The sequence below is a fragment of the Dendrobates tinctorius genome, unplaced genomic scaffold, assembly GCF_039654945.1.
Source record: "Dendrobates tinctorius isolate UK_male_01 unplaced genomic scaffold, ASM3965494v1 ptg000071l, whole genome shotgun sequence".
NCBI classification, from domain to species: domain Eukaryota; kingdom Metazoa; phylum Chordata; class Amphibia; order Anura; family Dendrobatidae; genus Dendrobates; species Dendrobates tinctorius.
In genome coordinates, this window is record NW_027361739.1 from 16,707,052 (window position 1) to 16,727,642 (window position 20,591).

General features: G+C 43.5%; 1 protein-coding gene across 2 annotated transcripts in view; it reads left to right on the forward strand.

The window, feature by feature from the left end:
* Positions 1 to 20,091, forward strand: part of NPEPL1 (aminopeptidase like 1) — a 31,390-nt gene extending 11,299 nt beyond the window's left edge. The window contains exons 8-12 of one of the 2 annotated variants that reach the window (XM_073582453.1): positions 6,060 to 6,160; positions 10,389 to 10,521; positions 10,613 to 10,789; positions 10,907 to 11,017; positions 19,623 to 20,091. In XM_073582453.1, the coding sequence (XP_073438554.1) occupies positions 6,060 to 6,160; positions 10,389 to 10,521; positions 10,613 to 10,789; positions 10,907 to 11,017; positions 19,623 to 19,775 (675 nt within the window). In that variant the 3' untranslated portion in view covers positions 19,776 to 20,091. The remainder of the gene's footprint in view (positions 1 to 6,059; positions 6,161 to 10,388; positions 10,522 to 10,612; positions 10,790 to 10,906; positions 11,018 to 19,622) is intronic. The other variant, XM_073582455.1, reaches the window with a different exon arrangement.
* The last annotated feature ends 500 nt before the right edge of the window (positions 20,092 to 20,591 follow it).

Below are 20,591 nucleotides of genomic sequence, written 5' to 3' on the forward strand. Positions count from 1 at the left end.
GCCAGAGAGGTGCCACTAGGAGTGTTTTGTCATTTCTGGTATTCTGTAATATTCTTGTCTTTGTAATGGTGATCATCTGTCATTCAGAGAGGAACTCCGAAATCCACCACCCTCCTATTTTGGCGTCATTGTTTCTCCTAACGTTGACTCTGACGTCTCGTAGAATTTGACAAGACTGAGAATCTTGCTGCTGTTCTTACTAACTCAGCCGACACTTCTGCAAAGAATCCTGTGGCCTTTTGAAGAAGAGGTTAAGGATTCCAGCAGTTGTTCCCTTGGGGTTCCCATGCTGAGATGATGATCTCGTTTCAACCACCGGAACAAGGTTCTTGCTATACATGTACATACATTTGTGTTCAGCCCTGCTGAAGTCTCCCATAATTTCTTTAACCCCTTCACCCCCAAGGGTGGTTTGCACGTTCATGACCGGGCCAATTTTTACAATTGTGACCACTGTACCTTTATGAGGTCATAACTCTGGAACGCTTCCATGGATCCCGGTGATTCTGACATTGTTTTCTCGTGACATATTGTACTTCATGTTATTGGTAAAATTTCATTCAAATAACTTGCGTTTATTTGTGAGAAAAACGGAAATTTGGCGAAAATTTAGAAAATTTCGCAATTTTCCAACTTTGAATTTTTATGCCCTTAAATCACAGAGATACTGCACACAAAAAACTTGATAACTAACATTTCCCACATGTTTACTTTACATCAGCACAATTTTGGAACCAAAATTTTTTTTGTTAGGAAGTTATAAGGGTTAAAAGTTGACCAGCGATTTCTCATTTTTACAACACCATTTTATTTTTAGGACCACATCACATTTGAAGCCACTTTGAGGGGTCTATATGATAGAAAATACCCAAAAGTGACACCATTCTAAAAACTGCACCCCTTAAGGTGCTCAAAACCACATTCAAGAAGTTTATTAACCCTTTAGGTGCGTCACAGGAATTTTTTTGAATATTTAAAAAAAAAATTAACATCTAACTTTTTTTCACAAAAAAAATACTTCAGGTTCAATTTTTTTTATTTTACCAAGGGTAACAGGACAAATTGGACTGCAAAAGTTATTGTGCAATTTGCCCTGAGTACGCTGATACCTGATATGTAGGGGGTAGCGACTGTTTCGGCGCATGGCAGAGCTCAGAATGGAAGGAGCGCCATTTGACTTTTTCAATGCAAAATTGGCTGGAATTCAGATCGGACGCCATGTCACGTTTGGAGAGTCCCTGATGTACCTAAACAGTGGAAACCCCTTACAAGTGACCCCATTTTGGAAACTAGATCCCCCCAAGGAACTTATCTAGATATGTGGTGAGAACTTTGAACCCACAAGGGCTTTACAGAAGTTTATAACGTACAGCGGTACAATTAAAAAATCATATTTTTTCCACAAAAATGATCTTTTCACCCCAATTTTTATTTTCCCAAGGGTAACAGGACCCTAAAAGTTATTGTGCAATTTGTCCTGAGTACGCTGATACCCCACATGTGGGGGTAAACCACTATTTGGGCGCATGACAGAGCTCGGAAGGGAAGCAGCGCCATTTGATGTTTTTGGCTGGAATTGAGATCGGACACCATGTTGTGATTGGAAAACCCCTGATGTACCTAAACAGTGGAAACTCCCCACAAATGACACCATTTTGTAAACTAGACCCCCCCAAGGAACTTATCTAGATGTGTGGTGAGCACTTTGAACCCCCAGTGCTTCACAGAAGTTTCTAACGCCCGGGCGTGAAAATAAAACATTCGTATTTTTTCCACAAACATGATCTTTTAGTCACCATTTTTTTTTATTTTCCCAAGGGTACCAGGAGAAATTGGACCCCAAAAGTTGTTGTCCAATTTGTCCTGAGTATGCTGATACCCCATATGTGGGAGAAAACTACTGTATGGGCACACGTCGGGGCTTGAAAGGGAAGTAGTGACGTTTTGGAATGCAGACTTTGATGGAATGGTCTGCGGGTGTCATATTGCCTTTGGAGAGCCCCTAATGTACCTAAACAGTGGAAACCCCCCACAAATGACCCCATTTTGAAAACTAGACCCCTAAGGAACTTATCTAGATGTGAGGTGAGCACTTTGAACCCCCAAGGGCTTCACAGAAGTTTATAATGCCCGGGCATGAAAATAAAAAAATCGTATTTTTCCACAAACATGATCAATTAGTCCCCAATTTTTTCATTTTCCCAAGGGTAACAGGAGAAATTGGACCCCAAAAGTTGTTGTCCAATTTGTCATGAGTACACTGACACCCCATATGTGGGAGAAAACTACTGTATGGACATAGTTTTCGATTGAAGACTTTGATGGAATGGTCTGCGAGTGTCATGTGCGTTTGGAGAGCCCCTGATGTACCTAAACTATTGAAACTCCCCACAAGTGACCCCATTTTGGACACTAGACCCCCCACGGAACTTATCTAGATGTGTGGTGAGCACTTTGAACCCCCAAGTGCTTCACAGAAGTTTATAACGCTCGGACGTGAAAATAAAAAAATCATTTTTTTCCATAAAAATGATATTTTTGTCCCCAATTTTTTATTTTCCTAAGAGTGCCAGGAGAAATTGGACCCCAAAAATTGTTTTGCAATTTGACCTGAGTATGCTGATACCCTACATGTGGGGGTAAAACACTGTTTGGGCTCATGGCAGAGCTTGGAAGGGAAGGAGCACCATTTGACTTTTTCAACTCAGAATTGGCTGGAATTGAGATCAGACGCCATGTTGCATTTGGAGAGCCCCTGATGTGCCCAAACAGTGGAAACCCCCAATTCTAACTCCAACCCGAACCCCAACACACCCTTAACCCTAATCTCAGCCCTAACCCTAATGGAAAAATGGAAATAAATACATTTTTTTTTATTTTATTATTTTTCCCTAACTAGGGGTGATAACGGGGGGTTTGATTTACTATTTATGGCGGGTTTTATGTTTGGCGGCTGTCACACGCTAAAAGACGCTTTTTATTGTAAAAATAGTTTTTGCATCACCACATATTGAGAGCTATAATTTTTCCGTATTTTGACCCACCGAGTCATGTGAGGTCTTATTTTTTGCGGGACGAGTTGACGTTTTTATTGGTACCATTTTCAGGCATGTGACATTTTTTGATCGCTTTTTATTCTGATTTTTGGGACGCAGAATGAACAAAAACCAGCGTTTCGTGAATTTCTTTTGGGGGGGTGCGTTTACACCGTTCCGCGTGCGGTAAAATTGATAAGGCGGTTTTATTCTCCGGGTCAGTACGGTTACAGCGATACCTCATTTAGGTCTTTTTTTATGTTTTGTCGGTTTTATGCAATGAAAACTATTTTATATAAAAAATACGGTAATTATTTTTGCATCGCTTTATTGTGCGAGCTATAACTTTTTTATTTTTTCGCATATGATGCTGTGTGGCGGCTCGTTTTTTGCGGGACAAGATGACGTTTTCAGCGGTATCCTGGATATTTATATGCGTCTTTTTGATCGCGCGTTATTACACTTTTTGTATGGCGGTATGATAATAAATCATTATTTTTTGCTTTGTTTTTTATTTTTATTTTTTAAGGGGTTCGCTAAAGGGGTTAACTAATGGGACAGTTTTATAGGGCGGGTCGTTATGGACGCGGCAATACCTAATATGTGTACTTTTATTTTTTTATTTTCAAAAAATGAATTTATTTGGGGGAATATTTTTTTTTTTTTCTAATTTATTTGGCGATTTTTTTTAAATTTATTTTAACACTTTTTTTTTTTTTTTAACTTTATTAAATAGTCCCAGGTGGGACATCACTGTCCTGTGACAGATCGCTGATCTGTCACATCACAGATCACTGTGACAGATCAGCGATCTGTCACAGGCAGTGCAGAAGGCTTCCTCATGCCTGCGCTTTTGCAGGCACTGAGGAAGCCAGCTTCCTGCAGGCCCCCGAAGGCCCCCGTCGCCATCTTGGATTCGGGGGCCTGCAGGAAAGGAGCCCCCCACAGCAGCGCTGCACATTGCGCTGCCGTGGGGGGCTCAGGGAAACACGGAGGGAGCCCCCTCCCTGCCGATGCTTCCCTTTAACCCCCGGTACACCGCGATCATGTTTGATCGCGGTGTGCAAGGGGTTAACGTGTCGGGGCGGTCCATGACCGCCCCTGACACATTGTGCCGGGTGTCAGCTGTGATAATCAGCTGACACCCGGCCGCGATCAGCGGCGCTCACCAGGTGGGCACCGCTGATCGCGGTAGACGTATTATCCCGTCCATGGGCATAGGGGCCCGGGTCCCATGGATGGGATAGTACGTCTGATGTCAGGAAGGGGTTAAAAGGCAGTCCATTTTGTCATCTATTGGGTGTCACGGTTGTGAGGAATCTTCAAATGGCAACACTGTGTTTTGCCACTTTAGCCACCTGGATATCCACCTTTCCTGTTTCTGAGCAACATTTAGGATATTTCTTCCTCTAGTGGGAACCTATTCTTAAGCTCTGCTGGTGTCCCTAAGAGTTTCTCTGGAAGTTCCCATTTATCTAATATTAGACTTTGTAGGTTCACATGAATCAGGAACACCATTCTCTCTTGTCTTAAGACCCCCAAACATCTCGTCCTGGACTGTCTGCGTAGTTTTCTCCTCCTTCAGATTTTTAGTGGTCTCACTGCTGTGAGAAGTTCCTTCGTGTCCTCAGACAAGAAATAATTTTTATTTGCCGGGGTCTGGTCTGTGCCTAGGGTCCAGATACCAGGACTCCAGTGCAGCATCTTATTGGATGGTCCTCCAAAGCACAAACAAGGCCTGTAATAACTTGCAGATGCTACTAGGGCTCCAACCCGTTTCTTACATGTGCGCGCTACATTTTAATGGTGCATTCCACCGTGGAAAGCAAAAAGGGGTGATTATGAAGAACCTGCGACCGTGTCTGAAGTAATTTCCGGTTTCTGCACACTGGATCACAGAGGTGGGAGGAGAGCTGGGGAGCTCATACCGCTCTGCTTCACTCAAAGGTGCAGGAAGAACTGTGAGGTCCTGTGTTTCCCAGGGGAGACAAGAGTAGCTATCAAAGGGGAAAGCTGGAGCGATCTTCCTCAGCTGTGTAGAACTGTCTGTTGCTGGCCACAGAGCACCACAGGATGACCTCTTCATTCCCCATAGGGAGGCTATTTGACCTCGTTGTGCCTCTTGTCCCTATTACAGCGTGGAGTAATCTCCTTTGGTGCTGTCGTGGAAGGTGATAAGAGAAAATGTTTATTGTAGTGTTTTGTTTTTTTTCCCCTTATTACAGTATTCATCAGTCAGCTTAATTTGATATTTTGAAAGACCTGACTTTTCGGGACGCAGGGATACCAGATACATATCCCTGCATCCAGAAAAGTCATTATATAATTGTTTTTGTTTTATTTCTTAATTGGGGGGAGGGGGGAGAGGAATTATTAGAATATAAAAATATCTAGTTTGTTTTTTTTAGTTCCCTAAGGGGACTTGAACGTGTACTATATACAGCTATTCTGCAGTATTGTTGTATACAGTGAAAATCATTCTTCTATGACTCCTAGATACAGTCTGGCCGTCACAGAAGAGATTGCATGACAGGCATAGTGGCGTTCACCTATCCCTCAACTGTCAGAGCAACCTATTTGCTCCCTGCCATCACGATGCAGGGTAACCAGTGGGCTCCTGAACGAACATCCAGGCTGAATACTGGTGCTGAAGTGCCACTGTCAATGATTGACAGCATAATGTAAGGGGTTACCTGCAGCGAGCGATTGGCTGGCACACGGATTGCTGATGTGTAAGAGGCAGATTTTAGGTATATTTTAGCCCATGTCTGCTCTTTGTGGCGTGGGCATTGCTTCAGAGCCCATTCCAAAATCCCTAACACACACTATAACATAATGGTACGTCATGGAGAGTTTAAGGGAATGAGAACCACTATAGATGTGAATAGCAGAAGAGACCGATTCCATCTATGTAATCCGCAGTGTTGGCATGTACCCATACATGGTATCAGCACTTCAGGTCATGCGTGTGAAAGGAGAGTGGCAGCCAAGATTAAACTTTACTATCAATTTTTTTTATTTCAGGGTTTTAAGGACAACCTCCATGCCCTGTTCTGCCTGGCTGAGAACTCTGTTGGACCAAATGCAACTCGACCGGATGACATCCACTTGCTGTACTCTGGAAAGTGAGGAGATCTACTTGTTTCTACTCTAAAAAAGAAACAAACACACACCGGCGCTACAAATACACAGTCAATAGAAAAGCTGCTGGCACACCTGGCAGATTAAGTGTGCTGTCTGCCACTAAAAAACACAACTGAAACTAAACTGAAAGTGGCCGCGCTTAAACACTGTGAAGTAAATTTGCAAGCATACTGAAAATGACAGTGAAACTAAAGACAGACATTACTCACTGTTACGAAGACTAGCTGTTGGTGATCATAGTACTCTTTGAATCATGAATGTTGAAAAGAAAAGTCACAAAACTAAAGAAAAACCAGGGAGCGTCCTCCCGTTTGCAAAAAGTAACAGCTCCCCGCAAAGGAGCGCGTCCCCCTGGGCGGCAGGCAGCCACGGCCGATGGCGCCGCCGGACAGTAGCGTGGTGAGCAAGGGGCGTGACTGGCGGGGGGCGTGAGTTGTGGGTGGTGACGTCACCGGTCCGTGCAAGACGAACATGTGCAAGGGCCAATCCTGACGCGTTTCGGGGGAACCGTCCCCCTTCCTCAAAGGTATGGATCTTGCACTACCACCCACACTCTATATACCCCTGCCTCCATTCAAAAAATTTTACGCAAACATATCCCATTATATGACGTAATACCCTCAGGCTGAATATTACTAAAAATCAATAAATAACTAAACTTTATTCAAGTGAAACAATTTAAAACCAGGTGTTAAATAATTAAAACCAATTAAATTACGAATAAAACAAACTCTAAGCACCCCAAAATATTTTAATTCTGACAATGATTAATATGCAAGGAGGCAGTCCTTCTTTACTAAGGGAAAGCAAGGAGAGATCTTTTTGTTAAAATATATATATATATATATATATATATATATATATATATATATATATTCTCTCCTCTTCTTCCTCTTTCTCCTCTTATATAAATTAATAAAGCATAACTAATGCAAAGAAAGAAAGTTTTTTCAAAAATAAAATACAATGAAAAACCCTGCATGCAAGGGGAAAGATAAAATAGAAGGTAATATGAAATGGATCACAACGAATAAAGTTCAATTTCATGATTGAGCCCATTTGGCAGCAAACTATCCAATGTAAAAATCCACCTAGACTCAACCCTCGACATACTCTTAATGTAATCCCCACCCCTCGGATTTTTTCGAACTTTTTGAATGCCAAAAAAGGTGGACCCCATACATGTCTTGCCATGTTTCTACATGAAATGGCGGGACAGCGGATGTCCTAAAAATCCCTTAGAGATATTGTCCAGGTGTTCCTTTATTCTCTCTTTGAGTTTTCTTTTCGTACGACCAACATACAACCTATTACAGGGACATTTTACTATATAAATAACCCCCGTGGAATGGCATGTCAAGTTGTCCTTAATATGGAACATCTCAGTTTTCTCCATATTCCAAAAAGTAGTCTGCGTGACTCTCTTGTTTTTCACACGCACACAACATGAACAATTGCCACACGGAGTGAAGCCCCCAGTAGTGTTAGAATGTTTCCCATTTAGTGTATTACTACCCTTAATCAAACCCTTCTTCTGGGTGGGTGCTAACAAATTGCCAATATTTTGGGCCCTTCTATAAACAAACCTAGGTTTTTCAGGTAAAAATTCACCCACCAATTTATCTTTCTTTAGAATAGGCCAATATTTCTGAATGATCTTAGTGAAAACTCTGGGATTATTATGAAATTGAGTGATAAAGGGTAGTTTGCCAATCTCTTGTTTGATATCCGGAATATCCAAGACCTGTTTCTCTCCATTGATCAGCCTGCTCCTAGAAGCCGATTTTGCTAAAAGTCTCGCTTGATCTACAATGGATGCATCATACCCTTTTTCTGCAAAAAAAAGTCTCTGGGATTAATTGTCTCACTGCAAATCTGTCAGAATATGTAGACACGCATTTACAACTTTGTGTGTCTAGGCTCCCGGCTTATTTAAAGGACACCAGAGATACTATCAAAAGTTTGGAATTGGTTAAGTGGGCTCATAATTGTTTTTTGGGTACCTTGGATATCAAGTCCTTATACACTGTCATTGACCAAGAAAAAGGGTGTGATGCTGCTGACTATTTTCTTCATAAATCCAAGATTTTCAACCCCATTCAAATATCATTTATAGTAGATAGCATTAGATTCATTTTAAAACATAATTATTTCATTTATTGTAATCAGTTTTATTTGCAAACTTGGGGCACAGCTATGGGCACAAAATTTGCCCCAAGTTATGCAAATTTATTTGTTGGGAGGAGTCCAAAATTTTTCATAATGGCCATTTAAGAGAGGCATTATTATATTGGCGGCGCATTAAACGCAATTGTACTAAGGATAGTGATTTTGATACTGAAGCCAATTTTTTACAAGCTCAATTTGCAGAAAAAGGGTATGATGCATCCATTGTAGATCAAGCGAGACTTTTAGCAAAATCGGCTTCTAGGAGCAGGCTGATCAATGGAGAGAAACAGGTCTTGGATATTCCAGATATCAAACAAGAGATTGGCAAACTACCCTTTATCACTCAATTTCATAATAATCCCAGAGTTTTCACTAAGATCATTCAGAAATATTGGCCTATTCTAAAGAAAGATAAATTGGTGGGTGAATTTTTACCTGAAAAACCTAGGTTTGTTTATAGAAGGGCCCAAAATATTGGCAATTTGTTAGCACCCACCCAGAAGAAGGGTTTGATTAAGGGTAGTAATACACTAAATGGGAAACATTCTAACACTACTGGGGGCTTCACTCCGTGTGGCAATTGTTCATGTTGTGTGCGTGTGAAAAACAAGAGAGTCACGCAGACTACTTTTTGGAATATGGAGAAAACTGAGATGTTCCATATTAAGGACAACTTGACATGCCATTCCACGGGGGTTATTTATATAGTAAAATGTCCCTGTAATTGGTTGTATGTTGGTCGTACGAAAAGAAAACTCAAAGAGAGAATAAAGGAACACCTGGACAATATCTCTAAGGGATTTTTAGGACATCCGCTGTCCCGCCATTTCATGTAGAAACATGGCAAGACATGTATGGGGTCCACCTTTTTTGGCATTCAAAAAGTTCGAAAAAATCCGAGGGGTGGGGATTACATTAAGAGTATGTCGAGGGTTGAGTCTAGGTGGATTTTTACATTGGATAGTTTGCTGCCAAATGGGCTCAATCATGCAATTGAACTTTATTCGTTGTGATCCATTTCATATTACCTTCTTTTTTATCTCTCCCCTTGCATGCAGGGTTTTTCATTGTATTTTATTTTTGAAAAAACTTTTTTTCTTTGCATTAGTTATGCTTTATTAATTTATATAAGAGGAGAAAGAGGAAGAAGAGGAGAGAAAATATATATATACAGTATATATATATATATATATCTATCTATCTTGTTTGCTCTAATAGGGCTATATGCCCGTTGTATTTATGTGAGACTTATTAATAAAGACTTTTTTGCATTTTGTCACAACGACTTGTCTTCTCTTACTTTATATCCTTTGTTTGTGATTTGAGAGCTATTACTCACTTTTTTTCTGTAGGATTATATACTTTCTATTTGGTACCACGTGAGCCATCCTCCAATCTTGTGGCACCACCCCTGTTCCAAGAGAGTCTAAGAATATGAGATACAGTGGCCTGTCAATTACTGATCTCAATTCTCTCAGTATCCATGGATGAATAACATCTGGGCCGGGGGATTTGTTAGTTTTTAATTTGCTCAGACACAATCATACTTCTTCTTGTGTTTAAACTAGTTATAGCAGTTATCTCTAGTAGTAGTATACCCTTAAACATGCCCAATTTATATTCGGTATCCCCAGTTACCACGACATGGTCCCAGTCTACTTGCTTAAGCTCTTCCCTTAAATTGTTGAAATCAGCTTTCGTAAAGTTCCAGGTTTTTGTGTTTTTGAATGTGTGAAGGAAAATGACATTGAAACTTACCATATTATGGTCGATGCTTCTAAAATGCTCCCAAACCTGTAGATCTGAAATTGTATCTGGTCTAATTGGCAGAACCAGATCCAGCAGATTTCCTCCCCTGGTTGGTTCATCTACCAGCTGAGAGAGGTAGTTGTACTGAACTGTGGATTAGAACTTTGCAGCTTTTAGCACAACCAGAAGATTCTATGTCCCATTGAATGTCTGGGTAGTTAAAATTCCACATAATAAGGACCCTATTATGACATTTTTATTTATTTTTCCTTTTTTTATCTCTTAACCTAGAACGGTTGAAATTAACAATACTGATGCGGAAGGGAGGCTGGTGCTGGCTGATGGGGTGTCTTATGCCTGCAAGGACCTAAATGCAGATATCATTCTGGATATGGCGACTTTGACGGGTGCTCAGGTGAGACTGGTGGGTTTACATATTGTTCTTCTGGTTGTGTTTGCAGTAAGGCTGCCATTTTAATACTAAGATGGACTTAAGCTTTGTTTATTTCTTTCAGGGTATTGCTACTGGCAAATATCACGCTGCAATACTAACCAATAGTGAGGAATGGGAATTGGCCTGTGTGAAGGCTGGCCGTAAGTGTGGAGATCTGGTTCACCCACTGGTTTACTGTCCAGAGCTGCACTTTAATGAGTTTTCTTCTGCTTTGGCTGATATGAAGAACTCTGTGGCAGTAAGTGCAGGAGAATGATGGGGTGTTGCACTCCTTTATCAATGGTTTCTTATCATTAGATTGTCTTACATCTGCAGTATAAGGGTCTGACACTGATAATTTTCTGTAATCTTCTAGGACCGGGAGAATGCGCAGAGTTCATGTGCTGGCCTCTTTATTGCATCTCACCTTGGTTTTGACTGGCCCGGAGTTTGGGTGCATGTTGATATAGCGTCCCCTGTTCATGCGGTGAGTATTTACCAACCTTCAGTGTACAATTGTGCTCAAAAGTTTATATACCCTGGCATAATTTTTGCTTTCTTGGCCTTTTTTCAGAGAATATGAATGATGACACCAAAACTTTTTGTCCACTCATGATTAGTGGTTGGGTGAAGCCATTTATTGTTTGTCAAACTACTGTGTTTTCTCTTTCTAAATCATAATGACAACCCAAAACATCCAAATGACCCTGAGCAAAAGTTTACATACCCTGGTGATTTGGGCCTGATAATATGCACAGAAGTTGACACAAATGGGTATAAATGACTACTAAAGGTAACATCCTCATCTGTGACCTGTTTGCTTGTAATCAGTGTGTGTGCATAAAAGCTGTGAGTTTCTGGGATCCAAACAGACTCTTGCATCTTTCATCAAGCCACTGACGTTTCTGGATTGTGAGTCATGAGGAAAGCAAAAGAATTGTCAACGGATCTACGGAAAAAGGTAGTTGAACTGTATAAAACAGGAAAGGGATACAAAAACATATCCAAGGACTTCATAATGCCAGTCAGCAGTGTTCAAGCTGTAATTAAGAAATGGAAAATCAGGGCTCTGTAAAAACAAAGCCAAAGGTCAGGTAGACCAACAAAAATTTCATCCACAACTGCCAGGAAAATTGTTCGGGATGCAAAGAAAAACCCACAAATAACATGAGCTGAAAACTAGTGGTGTGGCTGTTTCAAGATAGACAATAAGGAAGCATGGTCTGCATGGTCGAGTCGCCAGAAGAAAGCCATTACTGTGCAAATGCCACAAAGTATCTTGCCTACAATACGCAAAACAGCACAGAGACAAGCCTCAAAATGTCTGGAACAAGGTAATTTGGAGTGATGAGACCAGAATTGAACTCTTTGGCCACAACCATAAATTTGGAGAACGGTCAACAAGGTCTGTGATGAAAGGAACACCATTCCTACTGTAAAGCACGGAGGTGGATCCCTGATGTTTATTCTGACTCCCATGACAGCACCACGAGAGAGAGGATCCGCCCTTCGGGAACAGGAAACCTACAGATACAAAAGGGCGGCACCTCTCCCACGCATCAGTTGGTTTCCTGTTCCTGAGGGGACGGGATCCTACAGACCGGATCCCAGGCCGGCCGGTATAGGTAGCGAGGGGGTCTCCTACCTCTCCAGGAGCTCCGCACCAGGCCGGATGCCACGGTGGCCCAGGATGGGTGGCACGGCGGTGGTGGATACAGCAGGGAGCGGCGTCCGGAGGAGGTCCGTCTCCATATGTGGGCCGCCGCCGGTAAGTATGCCCCCGGGGGCTCCCAGCTCCGGCGGCGCGATCGCGGAGGTTTGGGGGGCCGGCGCAGCTGCAGGGCATGTCGGAGTCGCGGTGACGTCAGGGGGCGGAGCCTGGGGGCTCTTCTGGGTCGGCGGCGCCACTGCGCAGGCGCGGGGAGCCAAGATGGCGGCGCCCATCGGGAGGACGCCGGTAAGCGCCGGCTCCCCTGCCCAAATCGGCGCCAGCTGGGGAGGGGGGCCCTATTAGGGGGAGGGTGCGGCAGGAGGAAATCTGTCCGGAGGAGGGGTATATAGGCAGGACCCTAGATGGGTGCCTTGCCTTGGCCACATTATTGCGAGCAGGAATGGAGAGCGATCAGGAGCAGCAACGGCGGCAACAGCGACAATCTTCACTGCCGCTCCTGGATGACCATAGACAGGTCAAACAGAAGAAGAAAGAGGCCCGTGACAGTAAGGAGCGTCCGGGACGAAGTGACCAATCCAGTCAAAGGCTCCTCTAGGCGGACAGGAGCATCGACTGAGAAAAATCCCCCTCATTCTCCGGTACTTGATTGTGGCACTGGTAAGTGATCTTCGTGAATGTTCACTCAGTGACGGGGCCTCCTTCTGTGTTTTATTCTAGGGGAAGAAAGCGAGTAAAACCAAACACAGGGAATGCGCACTCTGTGCATGCCCGTTACCAGACTCATGCCCCAAAAAGTTGTGTCCCCCCTGTATCCAGCAGACTGGCAGAGGAGTCGCACGCAGTAGCGGCGTGTTTAAGGGATATAGTAAGGGCAGAGATGAAGGAAACCCTAAAATCCCTGTCCCAACCAGAGAGTTTAAGGGGTGAGGACCCGGTGGAGTCGGATTCCTCGACAGAGTGGAGGAGAAGTAAGGACTCCCATATTTCATCTCCCTCGTCCTCCTCAGAAGAGGACTCTGGTTGGTTTTGCCTGCCGCTTGACCGAGTAGACAAATTGGTAAAAGCAGTCAGAGGGACAATGGAGGTGGAGGAGCCGAAGCCTCAATTATCCATGCAGGATGTGATGTTCGGGGGGGCTGGAGCAGAGGAAGCGTAGCGTCTTCCCACTAAACAAAAAGATTCAGGATCTCATCCGCAGAGAGTGGAAAAAGCCAGATAAAAGAGGGTCACTACCACCAGCCCTCAAGCGGAGATATCCCTTTGACGATTCAGCAATGAATACTTGGGACAAGGCTCCCAAATTAGATGCAGCTATTGCGAAAGCATCGAAAAGATCCTCACTACCCTTTGAGGACATGGGGTCCCTTAAAGATCCTCTAGACAGGAAGGCAGATACCTTCCTTAAAAATACCTGGGAGATGGCAGCCGGTTCCTTAAGACCAGCAGTAGCATCAACTTTCACGGCCAGGTCCATGATGGTCTGGTTGGACCAGTTAGAGTCGCAGTTAAAACAAGGAACATCTAGACAGGCAATCCTTGGGGCCCTACCAATAATCCAGGATGGCGCAGCCTTCCTAGCAGATGCCTCGGCTGATGCAGTCAGAATGGCCGCCAGGGCAGCAGGACTCTCTAATGCGGCTCGGAGAGCCCTGTGGCTAAAGTGCTGGCCGGGAGATATTCAGTCCAGGGCGAAACTCTGTACTATCCCGTGTGAGGGGGAATATTTATTCGGAGCAGTCCTGGACGAACTGCTGGAGAAGGCCGGGGATGATAAGAAAAAATTCCCAAATCTTTGGTCCGCATCTTACCGACGTCCGTTTAATAGAAGGAGATTCGGTCAAGGGAGAAGGCGTAACCCTTCACCTAATAGAGACCGTCCCAGATGGGAGGATAGAAGGAGAAGAGGTACGGGCTTCATGTTCAGACGCTCGTCGAGAGAGCGAAAAAGACAGAACCAATGACTAGCAATTCCCGTGGGGGGTAGACTGTCATCCTTCCTCCCAGCATGGCTACAGGTCACCAATAGTGACTGGGTGCGGAATGTGATATCCACCGGACTCAGGTTGGAGTTCACTCAAGTCCCACGGGATACCTTTAAACCAACACCCTTAAGGTCTTCACCCCTCGAGCAAGCGGCTTTAGAAGCAGAGGTTTTGAACCTGTGTCTGAAAAACGTTCTGAGAGAGGAAGAGGGTTCTACTCTCCCTTATTCCTAATCCAAAAACCGGATAAAACATTCAGAACAATTATTAATTTACGTTTCCTTAATGAATTTTTGGTTAAACGCACCTTTAAAATGGAGTCCATTAATTCTACAATAAAGATGCTGTTTGAAGGGTGTTTTATGGCGGTCGTGGACTTGAAAGACGCATACTATCATGTGCCCATCCACGCAGATTTCCAGCAGTTCCTGAGAGTGGCGGTATCAATAGACGGTATAATCCGTCATTATCAATATAGAGCCCTTCCCTTTGGTCTCTCAGCAGCGCCCCGGGTATTTACAAAAATAGTGGCCGAAGTTATGGAAGTTGACATCTGAATTATCCCATACTTAGATGATTTTTTGATTGTGGGAAATTCAGTGGACCATTGTCTATCTCAGATAAAAAAAAGCTAAGTCCAGATTAGAGAACCTCGGATGGATAATAAATTACGAGAAGTCCCGATTTCAGCCCTTAAAGGTCCAGAAGTTTCTAGGCTTGCTGTTAAGTTCAGAAGCTCAGCAGTGTCTGTTACCCGTAGATAAATTACAGCAGATACAGCAGCAGGTTCTTCGTGCAATCGATAGACCCTCCATGACCCTCAGGCAGGCCATGTCCCTGTTAGGCTCCCTAACCTCATGTATCCCAGCGGTCAAGTGGGCACAATTCCACACTAGGGCCCTTCAGAAAGACGTCCTGGTTAATAGCAGAACCTTAGAGGGCTTCTTGCAGGGTCAAGTATTGCTAAGCCCCTCAACTATTACATCTCTTAGGTGGTGGCTCGATGTCGGAAATTTAGCCTCGGGGGTGCCCTGGGTGATATAGATAACCCGCGTAATAACCACAGACGCTAGTCCTTGGGGTTGGGGGGCCCATATGGGGGACATAGTGGTACAGGGACAGTGGGACTCGGATGATGAGACCTCATCTAACCAGAGGGAGCTGCTGGCGATTGAATTGGCCGTTAAAAAACTCATTATGTATCTACAGGGCCATCATGTGAGGATACTCTCGGACAACCAGGTAGCAGTAGCCTATGTCAACCACCAAGGTGGAACCCGCTCCAATGCCCTGATGCGGATAGCGGAACGTCTCCTTCAGATAGCAGAGAAAAATTTTCTATCTTTAACCGCGCTCCACATCAGCGGAAAAGACAACATGAAGGCAGACTTTCTAAGCCGCAGGGCCCTAAAGCAGGGAGAATGGGCTTTAAACTCAGACATCTACAACCAGATTGTCCGCAAATGGGGTCAACCGGAGGTGGACCTCTTTGCCACCAAAGAAAACAGGAAGGAAAAAACTTTCTGTTCCCTAAATCCCAGGGAAAATCCACTGGCCGTGGACGCCCTCCTAATAGAATGGGACTTCTCGCTGGCTTATGCTTTTCCGCCTTTGAACCTTCTACCTCTGGTAGTGAGGAAGATCAGGGAAGACGGGGCAAGAGTCATATTGATTGCCCCCTTCTGGCCCAGAAGGACCTGGTTTGCATGGTTGAGGACCATGTCAGTAAGCGATCCCTGGGTACTGCCGAACCTTCCAGATCTCCTCTACCAGGGGCCAGTCAACCACCCACAAGTAGCGGGACTCCGTTTGACGGCATGGTGTTTGAGAGGACACTATTGAGGGATAGAGGATTCTCAAAAAATGTAATCGATACACTCCTAAAAAGTAGGAAACAAACCACCACAGGTATCTATGCTAGAACCTGGAGGCGATTCCTGTCCACCTTTGAGTTTAATATCAGGGATGGAATACCCGTAAAACAGATTCTAGAATTCCTCCAGAGGGGTCTCGAGTTGGGCCTTTCCACTAGTACATTGAAAGTACAGGTTTCAGCTTTAGGGGCCCTATTTGCATGCGACATTGCCGGTAACCATTGGGTTGCGAGATTCATTAAGGCAGTTACCAGATCGAGACCCATACTCAAAGATAGGTGTATACCTTGGGACTTAAATTTAGTCCTGACAGCCATGACAGAAAAAACGTTTGAACCTCTGGATTCTGCTTCACTAAAAATGATATCACTTAAGACAGCCTTTTTTGTAGCAATAACATTTGCACGTAGAATAGTCGACATACAGGCACTTTCCAGATTGCCCCCTTACACAGAATTCTTACAGGATAGAGTAATCCTAAGGCCAGACCCGGCATACCTTCCCAAGGTAGCATCTCATTTTCATAGGACACAAGAAATAGTTCTGCCTTCCTTCCTCCCTAATCCAACCAATCCTAAAGAACAAAAACTTCAGGCTCTAGATGTTAAGAGATGCCTACTTAAATATTTAGCAGCCACAGATCCTTGGAGGAAGGAGAATGCATTATTTTTATCCTTCCAAGGTCCCAGGAAAGGGTATAGAGTGTCAAAGCGCACGTTAGCGAGGTGGATTAGGGAGGCTATCTCTCTTGCCTACACAGCAGGTGGCGGTCCGGCTCCACAGAACCTGAGGGCGCATTCCACTCGTGCCATGGCATCATCCTGGGCAGAGAGATCGGGAGTATCAATTGACCAGATATGTAAGGCGGCCACCTGGTCATCTCCTGCCACCTTTTTTAACCACTATCTGTTAGACATGGGTGCCTCCTCAGATCTCACCTTTGGGCTAAGGGTGCTGCAGGCTGTAGTCCCTCCCTAAATTAGTTTACATCTCTGTAATTCTCTCGTGGTGCTGTCATGGGAGTCCGAATAAAGTATTAAGTTACGTAACGGTATTTTTCGAAAGCCCATGACAGCACCCTTAGTTCCCTCCCTTGTTCACGTATAAGGGTGCACCCCTTTAGAGGATTGTTTTCGGGAGTTCACCTTATGTGGGAGATGGTTTAAAGAATTGTAAATAGGATAGATAGGTTGTATATATTGTGTATATGCGATGTACTAACCATGGTAGCCTCTCAAGCTCTGTAATCCAACTGATGTGTGGGAGAGGTGCCGCCCTTTTGTATCTGTAGGTTTCCTGTTCCCGAAGGGTGGATCCCCTCTCTCGTGGTGCTCTCATGGGCTTCCGAAAAATACAATTACCGGTACGTAACTTAATACTTTTGGGGATGTGTGAGCTACAAAGGCACAGGAAACTTGGTCAAAGTTGAAGGAAAGATGAATGCAACACATTATCAGCAAATGCTGGAAGCAGATTTGCAATCATCGGCCCAGAAGCTGCGCATGGGTCGTACTTAGACGTTCCAACATGACAACGATACAAAACACAAGGCCAAGTTGACCTGTCATTGGCTACGGCAGAACAAAGTGAAGCTTCTGGAGTGGCCATCTCAGTCTCCTGACCTCAATATCATTGAGCCACTCTGGGGAGATCTCAAGTGCACAGTTCATGCTAGACAGCCCAGGAATTTACAGGAACTGGAGGCTTTTTGCCAAGAAGAGTGCATAGCTTTACCATCTGAGAAAATAAAGAATCTGATCCACAACTACCACAAAAGACTTAAAGTTGTCATTGATGTTAGAGGGCAATACATGGTATTAAGAAATGGGGTATGTGAACTTTTGATCAGGGTCATTTGGATGTTTTGGGTTGTCATTATGATTTAAAAAAAAGAAAACACAGTAGTTTGACAATAAATGGCTTCACCCAACCACTAACCACGAGTGGAGAAAAAGTTTTGGTGTTATCATTCATATTCTCTGAAAAAGGCCAAGAAAGTAAAAATTCTGCCAGGGTAAGTAAACTTTTGAGCACAACTGTGTAGTCACATGTTGAAGAGTTGGTGGAAAATCTACACTTTGTTTTCTAATTTCTGCAGCCTTCTTTATAAATTGCAGATCTTGGAAAATGTTGCGCATGTCACCCACTAAAATGAACGCTATTTCATTAAAACTGGATAAAAGGTCAAGTGGAGGCACTCAATTTTCCTCTCATTAACATAAGCTCTTAATGTGGCTGCTGTGGTTCTTGCTCCACTTAAAAGGGTTTTCAAGTAATGATTTTTAGTGGACTATTGCCTCTTACCGACCAGTGTGATCACCTACAGAGGGTCGGTTGTATGAGTTACCAAAAGGTAATAATGAAACCAGCCCCTTCCATCATACTTGGAGTGGAGTTTGATGACATGACAAGAGGAAAAATATCAGGAATTCAGTGGAATGGGAAGTCTGATGACTGTCCCTAAGGGAGTACACTGGTCTGCCACAGGCAAAGATCAAAATTCAATGTTCAGTTAAAAACCTTTTTAAATCTCCTCTAGTGGGTGAAATATTCAGCAATCCACTTGTTAATATATGTTCATTTAATTGCTGTATGTCGATTTTAGATTTTTTTTCTGAGCCATGATCTGTGGCACAGAACCGCTTTTGGTCCGAGAACAATATTGTCACATTGAACAAACCCCAGATTTTAATATTAGGGGTCATTACCTTCAGAGCCATTAACGCAGATAGTTCTGTTTTTAGGACTCCCATTTATCAGGAGGTTACTGATCCCCCTTCTCCCACTGTCTGCAATTTGGACAGAAAGAAACCATGCATGCTGCGCTCTACTGTAATTTTTCCTCTTCTCTTTTCCCATAAACTATGATGAGTATAGCAAAACATAAGCAAGGAGAGAATGCTTCATGTGAAAGTCACCCCAAACACAGTAAATGGTGGAGGGAGAGGTAACACACTCTCCTCCTGTGGTTACACAAACCAGGCACAGCATTAAGAGCGAACATTGGAAGCCAACAATCCTGGAGGGCTGCAGCACCTTCCTCCCGACCATGGTGTATAGCGTAGGAGACTAAAGATTACAGTCATTTGACCCAGCTGGTTTCCTGTGTCTGAGCGTGGCGCCCTAAGAAATCTGTCCACTACTCCCATAATTTCTCTTTTGATGAATATAGCAGCACTCGCGCATAGCTGTAGCCATGTCTCCTCCTTGTCGACCCCTTTCTGTGCTATACAGAAGCCAGGACATCTGTATTTCACCACTATATGTGCACTCCAGAGATTAAAACACAGTGCACCCCTTATATCCATTCCTGCTCACTCTGGAGAAGAGCGTCTATGACCCGATGGTTGGAGGTCGCACCTGGGCAGCAGGTTGTGCACCCCTAGAACAAGTCATTGTGCTGGCATTCTGCATTTCTGAGGCATATTGGCACATACATGTTTTATTATATACACCGTAATTATTGCACTGCCTCAGTATAATACAATGGAGTATCTAAAGCTGTACCTAACCAAAATCTTCATTATTCTCCATATTCACACATGTATTCTGATCTGTCTGCAGGGGGAGAGAGCCACCGGCTTTGGCGTCGCATTACTCCTGTCTCTGTTTGGCCGTGCTTCAGAGGACCCTTTATTAAACATGGTTTCTCCTCTGGGAGAGGATGAAGCCGTTGAGACTCCTGAGAGAGACACCAAAAGGAGACGTCTTGTGTGACCACTAAATTGACTATTTATATACTTGGCACTTGTTAATGATATACAGTGCCTTGAAAAGTATTTACACTTTTCCAAATTTATTTTCACGTTACACCAACAAACTTGTGTGTTTTATTGGGATTTTATGTGATAAATGAACACAAAGTAACAAGAATTTGTGAAACGTATAGGAAATGATACTTGCTTTTCTAAATATTTTAAAAATATAAATCTGAAAATAGTGACATGCATTTGTTTTCAGTCCCTTGTAGTCTGATACTCCTAAATAAAATCCTGAGTGACCAATGCCCTCCAGAAGTCACATAATTAGTAAATTGAGTCCACTTGTGTAATGTGCAATAAAGTGATTATATTGTGGTACCGGTTTAGCCAGAAAAATCAGTGTAAATACTTTTATGCCCAAAAACACAAAGTATTCGAAGAGTCTCCTTTGTCAGGTAAATATATAAATAAATTACTGCGACGAGCACAACAGTAAGAGATATTACTTCAGATTATTTGTGGATGGAGTGTTGCCTTCTAAAGTCCACTTGTGTGTGATTTATTCTCAGTATAACTACGGCTGTTCTGTGAAGGCTTCAGAGGTTTCTTTAAGAACATTACGTATCAAATTGCACCATGAAAACCAAGTAACACACCAGGCAGGTCAGGGATAAAGTTGTGGAGAAGAGTAAAGCACGGTTAGGTTATAAAAATAAATAAATGGCCAAAGCTCTGAACTTCTCACGGAGCACTGTTCAATCCATCATCAAAAATGGAAGGAGTATGGCACAACTGCAAACCAAGACATGGCTGTCCACATAAACTGACAGCC